This window comes from Hippopotamus amphibius, chromosome X, assembly GCF_030028045.1.
Source record: "Hippopotamus amphibius kiboko isolate mHipAmp2 chromosome X, mHipAmp2.hap2, whole genome shotgun sequence".
Lineage (NCBI taxonomy): Eukaryota > Metazoa > Chordata > Mammalia > Artiodactyla > Hippopotamidae > Hippopotamus > Hippopotamus amphibius.
In genome coordinates, this window is record NC_080203.1 from 102,741,810 (window position 1) to 102,763,482 (window position 21,673).

The following is a 21,673-nucleotide window of genomic DNA, read 5'->3' on the forward strand; positions in this document are numbered from 1 at the left end:
GATTTCAATTTTCTTAAATTTACAGAGGCTTGCTTTGTGGCCCAGCATGTGATCAATCCTGGAGAATGTTCCATGTGCACATGAAAAGAATGTGTATTCTGCTGCTTTTGTATGGAATACTCTATAAATTTCAATAAAGTCCATCTGGTCTAATATATCATTTAAGGCCCACATATCCTTATTGATTTTCTGTCTGGATGATGTGTCCATTGATGAAAGTGGTATGTTAAAGTCCCCATGACTGTGTTACTACCTATTTCTCCTTTTTATGACTGTTAGTATTTACCTTATATACAAGGTCCTAGTATGTTGGATGCATGTACATTTACAATTTTTATATCTTCTTCTTGAATTGATCCCTTGATCATTATGTAGTATCCTTCTTTGTCTCTTGTAACAGTCTTTATTTTAAAGTCTATTTTATCTGATATGAGTATTGCTACTCCCGGTTTCTTTTGATTTTGATTTCCATGGAATAGCTTTTTCCATCGCCTCACTTTCAGTCTCTATGTGTCCCTAGATCTGAAGTGGGTCTCTGGTAGACAGCATGTATATGGGTCTTGTTTCTGGATCCATTCAGCCAGTCTGTGTCTTTTGGTTAAAGCATTGAATACATTTACGTTTAAGGTAATTGTTGATATGTATGTTCTTATTTCCATTTTCTTAATGGTTTTGGATTTGTTTTTGTAGGTATTTTTTCTTCTCTTCCTCTTTTGTTCTCTTCTCTTGTGATTTGATGACTATCTTTAATGTTGTATTTGGATTGCTTTTTCTTTTTGTGTGCATATATCTATTGTAGATTTTCAGTTTGTGGTTCCCAGGAGGTTTTTTCCCCTCTTTTTTTAAGCTCTTTATTGGAGTATAATTGCTTTACACTGTTGTGCCAGTTTCTGCTGTACAACAAAGTGAATCAGCTATATTTATACATATATCCTTATAACCCCTCCCTCCTGCAACTCCTTCCCATTCTGCATATCCCAGCCCTCTAAGTCATCACCCATCATTGAGTTGATCTCCCTGTATTATGCAGCAGCTTCCCACTAACTATCTATTTTACATTTGGTAGTGTATATATGTCAGTGCTGCTCTCTCACTTCATCCCAGTTTCCCCTTTGCCCCCCACCCTGTGTCCTCAAGTCTGTTCTCTACATCTGCATCTTTATTCTTGCCCTGTCACTGGGTTCATCAGTACCATTTTTTTAGATTCCATATATATGAGTTAGCATACGGTATTTGTTTTTCTCTTTCTTGGTTACTTCGCTCTGTATGACAGACTCTAGGTCTATCCACCTCACTACAAATAACTCAATTTTATTCCTTTTTATGGCTAACATTCCATTGTATATATGTGCCACACTTTCTTTATCCATTCATCTGTTCATGGGCATTTTGCTTCCATGTCCTGGCTATTGTAAATAGTGCTGCAGTGAACACTGTGGTACATGTTTCTTTTTGGATTATGGTTTTCTCAGGGTATATGCTCAGTAGTGGGATTGCTGGGTCATATGGTGGTTCTATTTTTAGTTTTTTAAGGACCCTCCATACTTTTTTCCATAATGGCTGTACCAATTTACATTCCCACTAACAGTGCAGGAGGGTTCCCTTTTCTCCACACCCTTTCCAGCATTTATCGTTTTTAGATTTTTTGATGATGGCCATTCTGACCAGTGTGAGGTGATAGCTCATTTTGGCTTTGACTTGTATTTCTCTAACGATTTGTATTTCTCTAATGATTAGTGATGTTGAACATCTTTTCATATGTTTGTTAGCCAGCTGCATGTCTTTGGAGAAATGTCTATGTCTTCTGCCCATTCTTGGATTGGGTTATCTGCTTTTTTGATACTGAGCTGTATGAGCTGCTTGTATGTTTTGGAGATTAATCCTTTGTCTGTTGCTTCATTGGCAAGTGTTTTCTCCCATTCTGAGGGTTGTCTTCTTGTCTTGTTTATGGTTTCTTTCACTGTGCAGAAGCTTTTAAGTTTCATTAGGTCCTATTTGTTTATTCTTGATTTTATTTCCATGATTCTAGGAGGTGGGTCAAAAAGGATCTTGCTTTGATGTATGTCATCGAGTGTTCTGCCTATGTTTTCCTCTAGGAGTTTTATAGTGTCTGGCCTTAGATTTAGGTCTTAAATCCATTTTGACTTTATTTATTTTTTTTGTTGTTTTTTTTTTTGTTTTTTTTTTTTATTATTATTTTTTTTGGGGGGGTACACCAGGTTCAATCAACTGTTTTTATACACATATCCCCATATTCCCTCCCTTCCTTGACGCCCCCCCCTCGAGTCCCCCCCACCCTCCCTGCCCCAGTCTTCTAAGGCATCTTCCATTCTCGAGTTGGACTCCCTTTGTTATACAACAACTTCCCACTGACTATTTTACAGTTGGTAGTATATATATGTCTGTGCTACTCTCTCGCTTCTTCTCAGTTTCCCCTTCACCCCCCGCCCCCTCCCATACCTCGAGTTCTCCAGTCCATTCCCTGTATCTGCTTCCTTGTTCTTGTCACTGAGTTCATCAGTACCATTTTTAGATTCTGTATATGTGAGTTAGCATACAATATTTGTCCTTCTCTTTCTGACTTACTTCACTCTGTATGACAGATTGTAGTTCTATCCACCTCATTACATATAGCTCCATCTCATCCCTTTTTAGAGCTGAGTAATATTCCATTGTATATATATGCCACATCTTCTGTATCCATTCATTTGTTGATGGGCATTTAGGTTGCTTCCATGTCCTGGCTATTGTAAATAGTGCTGCAATAAACATTATGGTACAAGTTTCTTTTGGGATTATGGTTTTCTTTGGGTATATGCCCAGGAGTGGGATGACTGGATCATATGGTAGTTCTATGTGTAGTTTTTTAAGGAACCTCCAAATTGTTTTCCATAGTGGCTGTACCAACTTACAGTCCCACCAACAGTGCAGGAGAGTTCCCTTTTCTCCACACCCTCTCCAACATTTGTTGTTTCCAGACTTTGTGATGATGGCCATTCTGATTGGTGTGAGGTGATACCTCATTGTGGCTTTGACTTGCATTTCTCTGATGATGAGTGATGTTGAGCATCTTTTCATGTGTTTGTTGGCCATCTGTATGTCTTCTTTGGAGAAATGTCTATTTAGGTCTTCTGCCCATTTGTGGATTGGGTTATTTGCTTTTTTGGTATGAAGCTGCATGAGCTGCTTGTATATTTTGGAGGTTAATCCTTTGTCCGTTGTTTCATAGGCAATTATTTTTTTCCCATTCTGAGGGTTGCCTTTTAGTCTTGTTTATGGTTTCTTTTGCTGTGCAAAAGCTTTTAAGTTTCATGAGGTCCCATTTGTTTATTCTTGATTTTATTTCCATGATTCTAGGAGGTGGGTCAAAAAGGATGTTGCTTTGATGTATGTCAAAGAGTGTTCTGCCTATGTTTTCCTCTCGGAGTTTTATAGTGTCTGGCCTTACATGTAGGTCTTTAATCCATTTGGAGTTTATTTTTGTGTATGGTGTTAGGAAGTGTTCTCATTTCATTCTTTGACATGTTGCTGTCCAATTTTCCCAGCACCACTTATTGAAGAGGCTGTCTTTTTTCCATTGTATATTCTAGCCTCCTTTATCAAAAATAAGGTGCCCATATGTGTGTCCCATGAAGTTTTGATATAGCAGATTATATATATATACATATATATATAATAATTTCAGTTGCTCTTTTAATTTCAAATGCATTTCCAGTATCCTGCATTTGTGTTCTTCTCACAGTTGCTGGTTTTGATATCATATTTGTGCATGGGTGATTTCCTACCTTTATGTTTGCGTTTACCAGTTACCTTTTCCATTTGTAATTTTCCTGTTTCTAAATGTGGCCTTTTCTTTTTTTCCTGGAGAAGTTCCTTTAGCATTTGTTGCAAAACTGGTCTGGTGGTGCTGAATTCTCTTAGCTTTTGCTTGTCTGTAAAGATTTTGATTTCTCCACATCTGAATTAGAGCCTTGTTGGGTAGAGTATTCTTGGTTGTAAGTTCTTCCCTTTCATCACTTTAAATGTATCATGCCTCTCCCTTCTGGCTTGCAGTGTTTCTGTTGAGAAATCAGCTTATAAGCTTATGGGGATTCCCTTGTATGTTACTTGTGGCTTTTCCCTAGTTGCTTTTAATTTTTGTCTTTAATTTTTGTCAGTTTGATTACTATGTGTCTTGGTGTATTCCTCCTTGGGTTTATCCTGTCTGGGACTCTGCACTTCCTGGACTTGGGTGACTGTTTCCTTTCCCATGTTAGGGAATTTTTCAGCTATTATCTCTTCAAATATTTTCTCAGGTCCTTTCTCTCTCTCTCTCTCTCTCCTTCTGGGACTCTAATAATGTGAATGTTGGAGTGTTTAATGTTGTCCCAAATGTCTCTTAGACTGTCCTCATTTCTTTTCATTTTTCTTTGTTCCGTGGCAGTGATTTCCACCATTCTATTTTCCAGCTCACTTATCCATTCTTCTGCCTCCATTATTCTGCTGTTCATTCCTTCTGTTGTTTTCATTTCCATTATTGTTTTGTTCATCTATTTTCCTTCTTTAATTCTTCTAGGCCATTGTTAAACACTTATATCTTTTCAATCTGTGCCTTCACTCTTTTTTCCAAGATCTTGGATCATCTTGACTCTCATTACTCTGAATTCTTTTTTGGGTATATTGCTTATTTCCATTTCACTTAGTTGTTATTCTGGGGTTTTACCTTTTTCCTTCATCTGGGATATATTCCTCTGCCACCTCATTTTCTCTAACTTTCTACGATTGTGGTTTTCCTTCTACATGCTGCAGGGTTGTAGTTCTTCTTGCTTCTGCTCTCCACCCCCTGGTGGATGAGGCTGTAAGAGGCTTGTGTATGCTTCCTGGTGGAAGGGACTGGTTTCTGCCCACTGGTGGGTGGAGCTGGGTCTTATCCCTCTGGTGGGCAGGGACATGTCAAGGGGGTGTTAAGCGGGCAGCTGTGGGTTCAGGAAGACTTTAAGCAGCCTGTCTGCTGATGGGTGTGTTACCCCCTGTTTATTGTTTGGCCTGAGGTGTCCCTCCCAGCACTGGAGCCTACAGGCTGTTGTTTGAGGCCAGGGCTTGATGAGAAAATGGCAACCTCCAGGAGGGCCCATACCAGTGAGTACATCCCACAACTACTGTTGCCAGTGTCTTTGTCCTCACAGTGAGCCACAGCTGCCCCCTCCCCTGTCTCTGCAGGAGACCCTCCAATACTTGCAGGTACGTCTGGCCCAGTCTCCTATGAGTTCACTGCTTTTTCCCTCTGTGACCTGGTGCGAATGAGACCTTGTGTGTGCCCTCCAAGAGTAGAGTGTCTGTTTCCCCTAGTCCTGTGGAATTCCTGTGATCAAATCTGGCTGGCCTTCAAAGCCAGATTCTATAGGAGCTCCTCCTCCCATTGCCAGACTCCCAAGCTGGGCAGCCTGAGGTGGGACTCAGAACTTTCAATCCTGTGGGAGAACTTTTGTGGTATATTTTCTGGTTTGTGGGTCACCCATTTAGTGGGTATGAGATTTGATTTTATTGTGCTTGCACCCCTCCCACCATCTTGTTGTGGCTTTTTCTTTGTCTTTGGAGGTAGGGTATCTTTTTGGGTAGGTTCCAGCATTTTTTTGTTGATGGTTGTTCAGACTTGCTGCAGACACCAAAGTCTGTGGATGCTCACATCCCATTGTCAGCCCTCTGTATCTGTGGGTTCCACATCCATGGATCCTCCAGTTGTACACATAGTACATGGTCCATGGTTGGTTGAATTTGTGGATGCAGAACCCATGGATATGGAGCGCTGACTGTGCTTCCACTCAAAGAACTTCCTTTAGCATTTGTTGTAAAGCATGCTAGTGGTGATGAATTCTCTCAGCTTTTGTTTTTTAGGGAAAAATATTTATCCCTCCTTTATTTCTGGGAGCTTCACTGGGTATAGAATTTCTTGGTTGATAGTTTTCCCCCCAATATTTTTTTAAAGATTTTTTTTTAATATAGACCATTTTTAAAGTCTTTATTGAATTTGTTGCAATATTGTTTCTGTTGTATGTTTTGGTTTTTTGGCCACAAGCCATGTGGAATCTTAGCTCCCCTGACCAGGGATCAAACTCTCACCCCCTGCATTGAAAGGCAAAGTCTTAACCATCAGACTGCCAGGGAAGTCCTGCCCTCCCCGCCCCCAATATTTTGAATATGTCCTACCATTCTCCTCTAGTCTGAAAAATTTCCATTGTGAAATCCACTGATAGTCTTATGGAGGGTCCCTTGTATGTAACTTCTCTCTTTTCCCTTGTTGCTTTTAAAATTCTTTGACTTGAATATTTAATTATAATATGTCCTGGTGTAGCCCTATTTGGGTTTAACCTATTTGAGATCCTTTGGGCCTTTTGGATCTGGATGTCTAGTTCTCTCCCCAGGTTTGGGAAGTTTTTAGCCATTATTGACTTAAATACACTTTTTTGTCCCTTTTCTCCTTCTGGAATTCCCCAAATGCGAATATTTTTCATTGTGTCCCATCAGTCCCTTAGGCTCTCTTTAATCTTTTTTCGTGATTTTTTCCTTTTTGTTCCTCTGACTAGATAATGCCAAATGTCCTGTCTTCATGGTTTCTGATTCTTCTGCATGGTTGAGTCTACTTTTGAAGCTCTCTATGAATTCTTCAGTTCAGTTATTCTATTCTTCAGTTCTGTGATATTTTTCATGATTTCTTTGTTGAACTCCTCATTTTGTTTATTTCTCTAATTTCATTTAGTTGTCTGTTTTTGTAATTCACAAAACCTCTTTATGATGATTTTTCTGAATTCTTTGAAAGTTCTTAGCTCTCCATTTCCTTAGGGTCATTTATTGGCCCTTTATTGCTTACCTTTGGTGGTATCATACATACTTGCTTTTTCATAATCCTTGATTCTTTATACCAGTATCTGTTCATTTGGATAAGTGATCTCCTTTTCCAGACTTTTCAGGTTTACTTTGGCAGAGACAATTCTTCACCAGTCCACTCTGTTTAGGTTTTTGGACATGTCTGCTGGTAACATCCTTGGGCAGGTGAGGCCTACTATTAGGGTCTGTATTGGGAAGGCATCTGTTCAAACTCTGCAGTTAGGGGTGGGGGTGTGCCACTGACTGAGAACAGCTGGATAGGATTGCTATCTTGGTTCCCTGCCCAAATGTGACTGTAAGATGGACTTCACGACTGTCTGGATTCTGGTCAGGCTTACTAACTGCTTTGGACTGGGTACTGCTATACCCAGCAGTAGGTGGGGCTGTGAATTAGCTTCTCTGCCCTGGCAAAGCAGCAGGACGGGACCCAGGGCCTGTGCGGCTCATTGTCTGGGGACCCAAATCAGGCAAGAGTATGCACTGAATATTTTGGTTAGGTGAGGCCACCAGTTTTGCTCTGCAGACAGAGAAAGCCATGGGCTGTACTCTATTCAAGCGCCACCATAAGCAGGGCTGTTAGATGGGTGATGCAGCTTCCTGTGTGTCAGCGTTAGGTCCCTTGCTTACGTGGTCTGAAGGTAGTATTCAGTAATAAGTGAGGTTGTGAATTAGTTTTCCTTCCTGGGCACAGCTGGAGAAGTACCTCAAATACCACTAATGCTCTTCGTTGGTGGCCCTGACTCAAGCTGACTCATGCCTCGAGTTCCCTGGCTGAACTGGGCCACTTTATTTGCCCTGGCAGCCATCAGCTCTGCCTACTCACCTCTCAGCTTAAGATTTGCTGAGTTACATAGTTTCCAGGTGTTCTCACCAATGCTTCCTGTGAGATGGAGGCCACACTCCACAGCAGGTAGGGCTATGACTCAGGCTCCTGCCTGGATGGCACTGGGAGGGCCCACTTTAGGCAACTCTCAAATTTTTCCAAACAGGCTTTCTTGTCTGGAAGGGCCCGAAGCCTCAATCTGTAGTGGGTGGGGCTGTGGTATCACCTTCCCTGCATGGGTGTAGCAGGGGATATCTCCAGAGGGAGACCACAAAGATGGCGTCCCTGGCCTACGTTCCCTGAGGGCCTCTCTGTAGGCCTCTAGCTGTATGCCACACCTGAAGCCTACCCTTAGAGCTGATAATCCAGGACAAAAAGAGGCCTCTTTCACAGAAACTGGGGGTGTGTTTCAGTTTGCTGTCTGTGCAACGCCCCAGGGGTGGTAGCCCACCCAGAACTGTTAGAGTCACACGGGACTCAGGAGTTCCAGCCCCTCTGGCCACCAGAGCCAGGCCATCAAGGGCTGTCCCTGTGTGGCAACTGCTAAGACCAGGTCACCAGGTGTTTAAAAAAAAAAAAAAAAAAAAAAAAAAACCAGCACATCAGATGAGGGTTAGAATCTCTTATCCTTGTTTCTTCACCAAGTTCGTTTTGGGGGGGCAGGGGGGCTTCGGGAAGGTGGGTGTAAGGGGTGAAAACAAGGGCAGATAATGGGATACTGGAAATATTCTTTTGTCCTTGCAAAGACAAATTAGCATCCTCTGGGGGTGGTCTTGGACACTTTTTAGGAAATTTGGCTCATGCAAATTCTCACCCCATCTGGAAATACATACACAGCCATTTTGCCTAGGTTTTCAAAATCTCATTGCCAAGCCATTTCTGAATGATTCCTCTAGGAAGGTATTTAGGTTTTATAGCCACTAGTTTAACTTGAATTTCTCAACTATTGCTGGGACAGTTTCGAGTGGGCAAATAACCTTCCCCTAACAGAACAGTGCTGCTCCTGTGGGTCTGTAGTTTGACACAGAATTTTCTGTAGCAATGCTCACACCTCCCCTCTTGGGTTTTTTTTTCCCCAGCAAGCACAATGTGGCCTGGATCTTCGACACATCACCGTAGTGGAGCTGGTAGGTGTGTTCCCGACTCTCATCGGCAGGATAGGAGCAAAGATTATGCCTCCAGCCCTAGCTCTGCAGCTCAGGTAGGAGGAAGTTCTATTCTTAAATATTATTACCTATAAAAAGACTTTTTTTTTTCTGATCAGGTTCCCTGATTTCTCTCTATTCAGTCTTGATTCCAGGCAACTTGCAAGCTTTAATTATTTTTATTCTGGTAGTACTATAACAATGGTAATTGGCCTGTGGCTGCTTGTCCAAATATATGATGCAGTGGGTAATTACCAGGGTTCTAGTCCCCTCTAGGTGTTTCTGCTTTGTCTTTTTTTTTTTCCCTTGGTTGGAGTGGGGTGGGAAGGCAACAGAATGCCAAAAGGACTTAAGCAATCCTTGGTCTTATTAAGAGGGCAGGCCTCCAATTTAGCCTTTCCAGGCTTGGCTTCATTTTCCTCCATGCTTCCAGGGCACTTGTCCATAGCCCCATTTTAACAACTCTATTTTATTTTGGTAACACTTATAAAGCCAGAATCATGGTGTTCAGACTCTGAGTAATGGTGCATTAAAAAAGCAGAATTCGACAGCCAAAAGGTAATTTCAGAGCAACCCAAATTTTTATTTATATCTTTTTACCACCGTGAAAAGGATAATTAGCATAAAGCAGAGCTCCTCAAAAATCTTCCTTTCTCACCTATCTTTTTCTCTCTCACTCTGCAAGGGAGGGGGTAGATCTCTGTTCTGTATAGTCTCATGGTGCCAAGCTATTGGTGGCTCCACCATCTTGTAGCATCAACATCCCAGAATACATTACTTCCAAGTTTCTCCAGAGGGGGAAAAGTAAAAACAAACCATGCCTCTTTTTTTTTTTTTTTTTTTTGCGCTTCATGTTGGAAGCATAAAATTGCTGTCTCTCAGTCCATTGGCCAGAACTCATCACATGATTGCAATCAGACTTCAAGGGAGACTCAAGAATGTAGTCTTCCTATATATCCAGGAAGAAGAAACTGAAATAGAACTTGGTGAACCCTATCACTGATTTTCAAAGAGGTTCACAGAAATTACTTGAGAGGTTATGATAGAAACATGTCCTTAGCAAGTGCTGTTAGAGATTGACACAGTAGCGTCTCTTTTCTATCATCATTTTCCACCTGCCTTGACTCACCACATGTTTGATTTATACCTCTCTGTACCCAAAGAGAGTCTGCCCCTTCCACACCAGGGTCAAAAATTCAGAAGGCCAGGGATGGAAAAAGAAATATAGACCTGAATTCTCTTTAGTTGGCTGAAGGAAGGAGAAGGTTGGGAATGCTCATAAGCTTTTATTTATTGATTTTTTTTTTGTCCTACTGCATTTGCTTCTAGTACCTCCACGGGGGTAACACTTTTGAGGTCAGTACCAGATCTTTTCAAGCTTTGCTATCTAGTAGCTAGCACAATGCCTGGTACCATGTTGGTGCTAAGTAAGTAAATGACTCTAAATGGAAACAGCTTTATTATTTCCAGGGGTGACATTAGCCTTTAAGAGTATATTTATAATTACCAACACTTGAATTTGAAGATGAGAAAACTTGAGGATTGTTGACGTCTGAAAAATTTTATTGAAAATTCCCAAAGTAGGTTTGACGAAGCTGTTGCTTATTTAGAACTGTTCATATACTATATCAATGACTTTTTAAAAACACTGTTGCAGAATTTACTAAAGGGCTTTTTTTCTGAATTGCACATATATACAGAGAATCTTGATGTGATTTAAAATTGTTTAAATTTGAAGAATAGAAAAAATCTGATTTAAGAAAACTTCCATCACTCAGGTTTTACATGTTGAGGCTACTATAGACCTCTGTAGGCTAAGGATGATTTAAACAAATAAATTGCATAAATGAATTATGCAGTGCTTCTCAAGCTTTAGCCTGTTTCAGAATCTCTAGGAGGGCTGTTAAAACAGAATGCTGGGCCCCACCCCCAGAGTTTCTGACTCAGTCTATAGTGGGGCCTGAGAACTTGCATTTCTAGCAAGTTTCCATGTCTGCTGATGCTGCTGGTCTGGGGATCACAGTGCGTGAACCATTGCCCTTCTGGTTTTACCAGAGGCTTCACAGTTTTGAAATGGAATGTCCTATTGTTCTCAGTGTACATGTCTTTTAACTCCTTCGTTAAGGTTATTTCTAGGTATTTATTCATTTTCATATGATTATAAAAGTGATTTTTCTCTTTCTGTTACTGTCTTATTAGTGTATAGAAATGCATGAATTTTTGTATATTCATTGTGTATCCAGCAACTTTACTGAATTGGTTTATTAATCTAACAGTTTTTTGATGGAGTCTTCAGGGTTTTTGTTATATAACATCATGATATCTGCAAATAATGACAGTTGTACTTTATTTTCCGTTTTTGATGCCTTTTTTTCCCTTTTTTTCTTGCCTGCTAAGTGTGGCTAGGACTAACAATACCATATTGAATACAAATGGCAAGAGTGGGCATCCTTGTCCTTTTCCTGATCTTGGAGGAAAAGCTTTCGGCTTTTCACTATTGAGTATGAAGTTAGCTGTGGGCTTGTTTATATATGACCTTTATTATGTCCAGGTATGTTCCCTTTATACCCACTTTGTTGAGAGATTTTTTTTTATCATAAATGGATATTGAATTTCATCAAATTCTCTTTCTGTATCTATTGAGATTATACAATTTTTATCATTGATGTTAATATGGTATAACATGGTGATTTGTAGATATTAAACCATCTTTGTATCTCTGGAATAAATCTCACTTGTATGATCCTTTTAACATATGTTGAATTCTGTTGGCGGATATTTTGTTGAGGATTTTTGCATCTATGTTCATCAGGGATATTGGGATATAATTGTGTCCTTGTCTGGTTTTGGCCTTGTAAAATCAGTTTGGAAATGTTACCTCCTAGTTTTTGGAAGACTTTGAGAAGGATTAGTATTAATTCTTTGAATGTTCAGTAGAATTCTTCTTTGAATGTTTGGTAGAATTCACCAGTGAAACCATCTGGTCCTGGACTGTTGTTTGTTGGGAGGCTTTTGATTACTGATTCAACTTCCTTAATAGTAATTTGTTCAGCTTTTCTGTTTCTTCATGATTCAGTCTTGGAAGGTTGTATTTTTCTAGAAATTTAATCCTCTTCCTCCAGGCTGTCAAATTTGTTGGCATATAATTGTTCATAATAGTCTCTTATCCTTTGTATATCTGTGGTATCAGTTATAATGTCTCCTCTCTCATTTCTGATTTTTTTTTTAGATCCTATCTTGGTGAGTCTAGCTAAGGGTTTATCAATTTCACCTTTTCAAAGAACCAGCTCTTGTTTCATCTTTTCTCTTGTCTTTTTAGTCTCTCCTTCATTTATTTCTGCTCTGATACTTATTATTTCCTAACTTCTACTTACTTTGGGCTTTGTTCTTTTTCTAGTTCTTTGAGGTGTAAAGTTAGGTTGTTTTGATTTTTGTTTCTTGATAAGTATTTATTGACCTGAACTTCTCTCTTAGAGCTTCTTTTGCTACATCTCGTATAAGTTTTGGTATGTTTTATTTCCATTTTCATTTGACTGAAGGTATTTTTTTGATTACTCTTTGACCCACTGGTTTTCCAGTAACACATTGTTTAATCTCCACATTATTTGTGTTTCCAGTTTTCTTCTTAGATTTGATTTCTAGTTTCATACACTGAAATCATATCAACCATCTTTTTTTTTTTTTGGGGGGTACACCAGGTTCAATCATCTGTTTCCATACACACATCCCCGTACTCCCTCCCTTCCCCGAGCCCCCCCCTCGAGTCCCCCCCACCCTCCCTGCCCCAGTCCTCCAAGGCATCTTCCATCCTCAAGCTGGACTCCCTTTGTTATAACAAGCATCTTTTAAGATAACAATCATCTTAAATTACAACCTGTTTTATGGCCTAACATGATGTATCCCTGAGAATGTTCCATGTGCACGTGAAGACTGTACATGTGAAGAAAATGTATTCTATTGCTTTGGATGGCATGTTCTGTATGTATCTGTTAAATCTATGTGGTTTAACATGTTTAAGGCTATTTCATTATTGGTGTTCTGTTTAGATGATCCATCCATTGTTGTAAGTCCCCTGCTATCATTGTCCTTCTATTTCTCCTTTTAGGTCTGTTAATATTTGCTTTATACATTTAAGTGCTCTTATGTTGGTTGCTTATATATATTTACAAATATTATATCCTTTTGATTGAATTCTTTATCTTTATGCCCTTCTTTATCTCATTATAGTCTTTGTTTTAAAAGTCTATTTTGTTTGATAAAAGAATAGCTATCCAGCTTACTTTTGGTTTCCATTTGCATAGAATATATTTTTCCATTGCTTCACGTTCAGTTTGTGTATGTCCTTACATCTCAAGTGAGTCCCAGGTAGGCAGCATGTAGATAGATCCTTTTTTTTTTTTTTAATCCATGCAGCTACTTTTTCTTTTGATTAGAGAATTTAATCCACTTAAATTGATAGATAACTTACTGCCATTTTGTTAATTCTTTTTTGGCTCTTTTCTAGTTCCTCTGTTACGTTCTCCTTTTCTCTTGCTGTGTGATTTGATGAATTGAGTGGTATGCTTAGACTCCTTTCTCATTACCTTTTGTGTATGTCCTATAGGTTTCTGGTCTGTGGTCACCATGAAGCTTACCTTTACCTTATATTTATAATGGTCTATTTTAAGTTGACCATTCTACTTAAGTTTGAACGCATTCTAAAGCTCCACACACATTTTGTTTTTGATGTCACATTTTATATCTTTTAATCCTGTTTATCCCTCAAGCAGTTATTGTAGTTATTTTACCACTTTTGTCTCTTAATATTAGCTTTATAAATCTACTACTTTTACTGATATATCTACCTTTAAAAAATTTTAAACTGTAACCATTTTTAAATTGAAGTAGTTAATTTACAATTTTGTTTGACGTATACAGCAAAGTGATACAGTTATACATCTATATGCATTAGATTCTATTATGTTATTATAAGATTGACTATGGTTCCCTGCACTATACAGTAGGCCCTTGTTTCTATTTTATATATAGTAGTGTATATGTGTCAATCCCAAACTCCTAATTTCTCCCCCTCCCCCACCCCTGCTATCCCCTTTAGTAACCATAAGTTTCTTTTCAATGTCTGTGAATCTATTTCTGTTTTGTAAAAATAAGTTCATTTATATCATTTGTTAGATTTCACATATAAGTGATGTCATATGATACTTGTCCTTCTTTGTCTTTAATATGATAATTTCTAGGTCCAACCATGTTGCTGCAAATGGCATTACTTCATTTTTTATGGCTGAATATTTCATTGATAGGTGTACCACATCTTTATTTATTCATCTGTCAATGGACACTTAATTTGCTTCCATGTCTTGGCTGTTGTAAATAGTGCTGCAGTGAACATTGGGGTGCATGTATGTTTTATTTACTGGAGTATAGTTGATTTACAATGTGGTAGTTTCAGGTGTACAGCAAAGTTATACATATATTCATTGTTTTTCAGATTCTTTTCTCATATAGGTTATCACAGAATATTGAGTAGAGTCCCCTGTGTTATACAGTATGTCCCTGTTGATTATATATTATCTATGGGAGTGTGTATATATTCATCCCAAGCTCCTGATTTATCCCTTCCCACCCCCATGTTTCCCCTTTGGTAACCATAATTTTGTTTTCAATATCTGTAAATCTGTGTTGTAAATAAGCTCCTTTGTATCATTATTTAAAATTAGGTTCCACATAAGTGATATCATATTTGTCTTTGTCTGACTTACTATCATATTTGTCTTTGTCTGACTTACTTCACCTTAGCTTGATAATCTCTAGGTCCAGCCATGTTGCTGCAAATGGTATTATTTTATTCTTTGTTATGGCTAATATTCCATTGTATATATGTAGCACATCTTCTTTATCCACTCCTCTGTTGACAAACACTTAGATTGCTTCTGTGTCTTGGCTATTGTAAATAGTGCTGCAGTCAACATTGGGGTGCATGTATCTTTTTGAATTATGGTTTTCTGCAGACATATGCCCAGTAAAGGGATTGCTGGGTCACATGTAGTTCTAATTTTAGTTTTTTAAGGAAGCTCCATACAGTTCTCCATAGTCATTATACCAATTTACATTCCCACCAATAGTATAGGAGGGTTCCCTTTTCTCCATACCCTATCCAGCATTTATTGTTTGTAGATTTTTGATGATGGCCTTTTTGACCTGTGTGAGGCAATACCTCAATGTAGCTTTTTTTTTTTTTAACAAAGCATAGATGCCTTTTTTTAACTTTTTTCTTTTTAATTTTTTTTAATTTATTAATTTGGCTGCGTTGGGTCTTTGTTGCTGCACGCAGGCTTTCTCTAGTTGCAGAGAACCGGGGCTACGCTTCGTTGCAGTGCTTGGGCTTCTTGTTGCTGTGGCTTCTCTTGTTGTGGAGCACAAGCTCTAGGTGCATAGGCTACAGTAGTTGTGGCACACAGGTTCAGTAGTTGTGGCTCATGGGCTCTAGAGAGCAGACTCAGTAGTTGTGGCACATGGGCTTAGTTGCTCTGCGGCATGTGGGATCTTCCTGGAGGAGGGATCGAACCTGTGTCCCCTGCACTGGCAGGTGGACTCTCAACCACTGCACCACCAGGGAAGTCTCTCAATGTAGTTTTGATTTGCACTTCTCTGATAATTAGTGATGTTGAGCATGTTTTCATGTACTTTTTGGCCATCTGTATATCTTCTTTGGAGAAATGTCTATTTAGATCTTCTGCCCATTTTTTGATTGGGTGGTTTTTTTGGGTTTTTTGTTTGTTTGGATATACAGCTGCATAAGATATGTGTTGTTTTGGAGATTAATCCCTTGTCGGTCGCTTCTTTTGCAAATGTTTTCTCCCATTCTATGGACTGTCTTTTGTTTATGGTTTCCTTTGCTGTGCAGATATTAAGTTTAATTAGGTCTCATTTGTTTATTTTTGTTTTTATTTTCATTCTAGGTGGATCAAAAGGATATTGCTGTGATTTATGTCAAAGAGTGAATGTTACGCCTACATGCTAGGCTAAGAGTTTTAAAGTTTCTGGCCTTACATTTAGGTCTTTGATCCATTTTGAGTTTATTTTTGTGTATTGTGTTAGAGAATGTTCTAATTTCATTCTCTTGTATGTGGCTGACCAGTTTTCCCAGCACCACTATTGAAGAGGCTGTCTTTTCTCTGTTATATAGTCTTGCCTCCTTTGTCATAGATCAATTGACCATAGGTGTGTGGGTTTATCTCTGGGCTTTCTATCTTGTTCCATTGATTTGTATTTGTTTTTGCACCAGTACCATGCTGTTTTGATGCCTGTAAATTTGTAGTGTAGCCAGAAGTCAGGGAGCCTGATTCCTGCAGCTCTGTTTTTCTTTCTAAAGATTGCTTTGGCCATTCGGGGTCTTTTGTGTCTCCATACAAATTTTAAGATTTTTTTTGGTTCTAGTTCTGTGAAAAATGCCATTGGTAATTTGATAGGGATTTCATTGAAGCTGTAGATTGCCTTGGGTAGTATAGTCATTTTGACAATATTGATTCTTGTAATCCAAGAACATGGTATATCTTTCCATCTGCTTGTGTCATCTTCGATTTCTTTCATCATTGTCTAATAGTTTTTGGACTACAAGTCTTTTGTCTCCTTAAGTAGGTTTATTGCTAGGTATTTTATTCTGTGATGTGATAGTAAATGGGATTGTTTCCTTAATTTCTCTTTCTGATCTTTTGTTATTGTACAGGGATATAAGAGATTTCTGTGTATTAATTTTGCATCCTGCAACCTTACTGAATTCATTGATGAAGTCTAATAGTTTTCTGGTAGAATCTTTAGGATTTTCTATGTATAGTATCATATAATCTGTAAACAGTGACAGTCTTACTTCTTTTCCAATTTGATTTCCTTTTATTTCTTTTTCTTCTCTGATTGCCATGGCTAGGAGTTCCAAAACTATGTTGAATAAAAGTGGCAACAGTGGACATCTTTGTCTTGTTCTTAATCTTAGAGGAAATGCTTTCAGCTTTTCACCATTGAGAATGATGTTAACTGTAGTTTTGTCATATATGGCCTTTATAATGTTGAAGTGTGTTCCCTCTTTGCCCCCTTTCTGGAGAGTTTTTAATCATAAATGAATATTGAATTTTGTCAAAAGCTTTTTCTGCATCTATTGAGATGAACATATGGTTTTTTTATTCTTGAGTTTGTCAATGTGGTGTATCATGCTGATTTTTGGATATTAAAGAATCCTTGCATCCCTGGGATAAATCCCACTTGATCATGGTGTATGATTCTTTTAATGTATTGTTGGATTCAGTTTGCTAGTATTTTGTTGAAGATTTTTCCATCTATGTTCATCAGTGATATTGGCCTGTAACTTTCTTTTTTTGTGGTATCTTTGTCTAGTTGTAGTAACAGGCTTGTGGTGGCCTCATAGAATGAGCTTGGGAGTGTTCCTTACTCTACAATTTCTTGGAATAGTTTCAGAAGGATAGGTGATAGAATTTGCCTTTGAAGCCATTTGGTTCTGGACTTTTGTTTGTTGGAATTTTTTAAATCACTGTTTCAATTTCAGTACTTGTGATTGGTCTGTTCATATTTTCTATTCCTGGTTCAGTCTTGGAAGGTTGTACCTTTCTAAGAAATTGTCTATTTTTTCTAGGTTGTCCATTTTATTGGCAGATAGTTGCTTATAGTAGTCTGATCCTTTGTATTCCTGTGATGTCTGTTGTAACCTCCTTTTTCATTTCTAATTTTATTGATTTGAGTCCTCCCCCTTTTGTCTTTAATGAGTCTGGCTAAAGGTTTATCAATTTTCTTCATATTTTCAAATAACCAGCTTTTAGTTTTATTGACCTTTTCTATTGTTTTGTCTCTATTTCATTTATTTTTGCTCTGATCTTTATTATTTCTTTCCTTCTACTAACTTTGGGTTTTGTTTGTTCTTCTTTCTCTGGTTGCTTTAGGTGTAAGGTTAGGTTGTTTATTTGAGATTTTTCTTGTTTCCTGAGGTAAGATTTTATTGCTATAAACTTCTCTCTTAGTACTGCTTTTGCTGTGTCCAATACATTTTAGATCGTTGTGTTCATTGTCATTTGTCTCTAGGTATTTTTTGAATTCCTCTTTGACTTCTTAAGTGATCCATTGGTTGTTTAGTAACATTATTTAACCTCCACGTGGTTGTGTTTTTCTGTTTTTTTTCCCTATAATTGATTTCTAATCTCATAGCTTTGGTCAGAAAAGATGTTTGATACAATTTCGGTGTTCTTAAATTTACTGAGGCTTGATTTGTGGCCAAGATGTAACATTCTCCGGGATAGATCACATGTGCACTTGGAGAAAGTGTATTCTGCTGCTTTTGTATGGAATGTTCTAAAAATATTAATTAAATGACACATTTGACCAGAGGGATTTAAGGCCTGTATTTCCTTGTTGATTTTCTGTCTGGATGATCTGTCCATTGATGAAAGTGGGATGTTAAATTCCCCCACTATGATTGTGTTACCATTGATTTCTCCTTTTATGGCTGTTAGCATTTGTCTTATATATTGAGGTGCTCCTATGTTGAGTGCATATATATTTATAGTTGTTACCTTCTTCTTGGGTGTACCCTTGATCCTTATGTAGTGTCCTTCTTTGTCTCTTGTAACAGTCTATATTTTAAAGTGTATTATGTCTGACATCAGTATTGCTACTCCAGCTTTCTTTTGATTTCCATTTACAAGGAATACCTTTTTCCATCCTGTTACTTTCCATCTGTATGTGTCCCTAGATATGAAGTGAGTCTCTTGTAGACAGCATATATATGGGTTTTGTTTTTGTATCCATTCAGCCAGTCTGTGTCTTTTGATTGGGGCATTTAATCCATTTAAGTTTGAGGTAATCATCAATATGAATGTTCTTATTGCCATTTTCTTAATTGTTTTGGCTTGTTTTTGAAGGCCTTTTTTCTTTTGTTCTCATCTCTTAATTTGATGTCTATCTTTAGTGTTGTGTTTGAATTGTTTTCGCTTTTGTGTGTGTGTATATCATAGATTTTTGGTTTGTAGTTCCCATGAGGTTTTCATATAGCAGCCTACATACGTACAAGATTGCTTTAAGTTGCTGGCTTCTTAATATCCAGTGCCTTCCCAATATCCTGCACTTGTACTCTCCTATTCTCATGATTGCTGGTTTTGATATCCTATTTGTGTGGATTATTTCCTACCTTTACTGTATGTTTGCCTTTACCGGTGAGTTTTCTCATTAGTAATTTTCTTGATTCTAGTTGTGGCCTTTTCTTTTCCACACAGAAAAGTTCTTTAAGATTTGTTGAAAGTTGGTCTGGCAGTGCTGAAGTCTCTCAGCTTTTGCTTGTCTACAAACTTTTTGATTTCTCCGAATCTGAGTGAGAGCCTTGCTGAGTGTTCTTGGTTGTAGGTTCTTCCCTTTCATTGCTTTAAATATATCATGCCACTCCCTTTTGGCCTGCAGAGTTTGTTTTTTTTTTTAATTTTGTATGCCATAGCTTTTATTATTATTATTATTTTTTAAAATTTATTTATTTTATTGGCTGTGTTGGGTCTTTTTTGCTGTGTGCGGACTTTCTTTTAGTTGCGATGAGTGGGGGCTACTCTTTGTTGTGGTGCGCGGGCTCCTCATTGCCATGGCTTCTCTTGTTGTGGAGCATGGGCTCTAAGTACATGGGCTTCAGTAGTTGCAGCACGTGGGCTCAATAGTTGTGGCTCACAGACTCTAAAGTGCAGGCTCAATAGTTGTGGCACAGGGGCTTAGTTGCTCCATGGCATGTGGGATCTTCCTGGAGCAGGGATTGAACCCGTGTCCCCTGCATTTGCAGGCGGATTCTTAACCACTGCACCACCTAGGAAGCCCTGTATGCTACAGCTTTACTGAATTTATTTATTAGTTCTAACAGTTTCTTTGATGGATTATTTAGGATTTCCTTTTCTATATAAAGTATCATATAGTATGCAAATTTTGACAATTTTATGTCTTCCTTTCCAATTTGGATGCTTTTTATTTTTTTATTTTTTATTATTTTTATTTATTTATTCTATTTATTTATTTATTTATTTTGAGGTACACCAAGTTCAATCATCTGTATTTATACACATATTCCCGTATTCCCTCCCTCCCTCAAGTTTTTGTTGAAAAATCAGCTAATAACCTTATGGAAGTTCCCTTGTATGTTATTTGTTGCTTTTCCCCTGTATTTTTTTTTACACTCTTTATTGGAATATAATTGCTTTACACTGTTGTGCCAGCTTTTGCTGTACAACAAAGTGAATCAGCTGTATTTATACATATATCCCCATATCCCCTCCATCCCGTGACTCCCTCCCACCCTCCCTATCCCAGCCCTCTAAGTCGTCACCCATCATTGAGTTGATCTCCCTGTGTTATGCAGCAGCTTCCCACTAGCTATTTATTTTGCATTTGGTAGTGTATATATGTCAATGTTACTCTCTCACTTCATCCCAGCTTCCCCTTTGCCCTCCCCCTGTCCCCGTAGCCTGAAGTCCATTCATTGCATCTACATCTTTAGTCTTGCCCTGTCACTGGGTTCATCAGTACCATTTTTTTAGATTCCATATATATGTGTTAGCATATGGTATTTGTTTTTCTCTGTCTTGCTTACTTCACCCTGTATGACAGACTCTAGATCCATCCACCTCACTACAAATAACTCAATTTCATTCCTTTTTATGGCTGAGTAATCCATTGTATATATGTGCCACATCTTTTTTTTCTTTAAAAGATAAAGTTTAAAAAAAAATTAATTAATTAATTTTATTGGCTGTGTTGGGTCTTTTTTTGCTGTGTGCAGGCTTTCTCTTTTTTTAGTCGCAGTGAGTGGGGGCTACTCTTCATTGTGGTGCACGGGCTCCTCATTGCCATGGCTTCTCTTGTTGCGGAGCACGGGCTCTAGGTGTGTGGGCTTCAGTAGTTGCAGCACATGGGCTCAATAATTGTGACTCATGGGCTCTAAAGCGCAGGCTCAATAGTTGTGGCACACGGGCTTAGTTGCTCCACAGCATGTGGGATCTTCCTGGAGCAGGGATTGAACCCGTGTCCCCTGCATTGGCAGGCAGATTCTCAACCACTGTGCCACCTAGGGAGCCCCATGTGCCACATCTTCTTTATCCATTCATCTGTGGATGGGCATTTAGGTTGCTTTCATATCCTGGCTATTGTAAATAGTGCTGCAGTGAACACTGGGGTACATGTTTCTTTTTGGATTATGGTTTTCTCAGGGTATATGCCCAGTAGTGGGATTGCTGGGTCATATGGTAGTTCTATTTTTAGTTTCTTGAGGAATTAGAGAAATGCAAGTCAAAGCCACAATGAGGTATCACCTCCCCTGTATCTTTTAATATTGTTTCTTTGTCTTTATTTTTTTCAGTTTGATTCGGATGTGTTCCTCCTTGGGTTTACCTTCTATAGGACTCTCTGCACTTACTGGACTTGAGTGTTTCCTTTCTCATGTTAGGGAGGTTCTTGGCTATAATTCCATCAAATATTTTCTCAGGCCCTTTCTGTCTCTCTTCTCCTTCTGGGACCCCTATAGTGCAAGTGTTGGTGAATTTAATGTCCCAGGGGTCTATGAGATTGTCCTCATTTCTTTTCATTCTTTTTTCTTTATTCTGTTCTGCAACAGTGATTTCCATCATTATGTCTTCTAGCTTTCTTACTTATTCCTCTGCCTCAATTATTTTAATATTGATTCCTTCTAGTGTATTTTTTATTCCAGTTATTATATTGTTCATCTGTTTGTTTCAATCCTCCAGCTCTTTGTTAAACATCTCTTGTATCTTCTCAATCTGTGCCTCCATTCTTTTTCTGAGACCTTGGATCATCT

General features: G+C 38.4%; 1 protein-coding gene across 2 annotated transcripts in view; it reads left to right on the forward strand.

Moving 5' to 3' along the window:
- The window catches only part of SRPX (sushi repeat containing protein X-linked), a 117,575-nt gene that overhangs the window by 87,023 nt on the left and 8,879 nt on the right, over positions 1-21,673 (forward strand). For both annotated transcript variants that reach the window (XM_057719338.1, XM_057719339.1), the window contains one exon: positions 8,767-8,888. In XM_057719338.1, the coding sequence (XP_057575321.1) occupies positions 8,767-8,888 (122 nt within the window). The remainder of the gene's footprint in view (positions 1-8,766; positions 8,889-21,673) is intronic.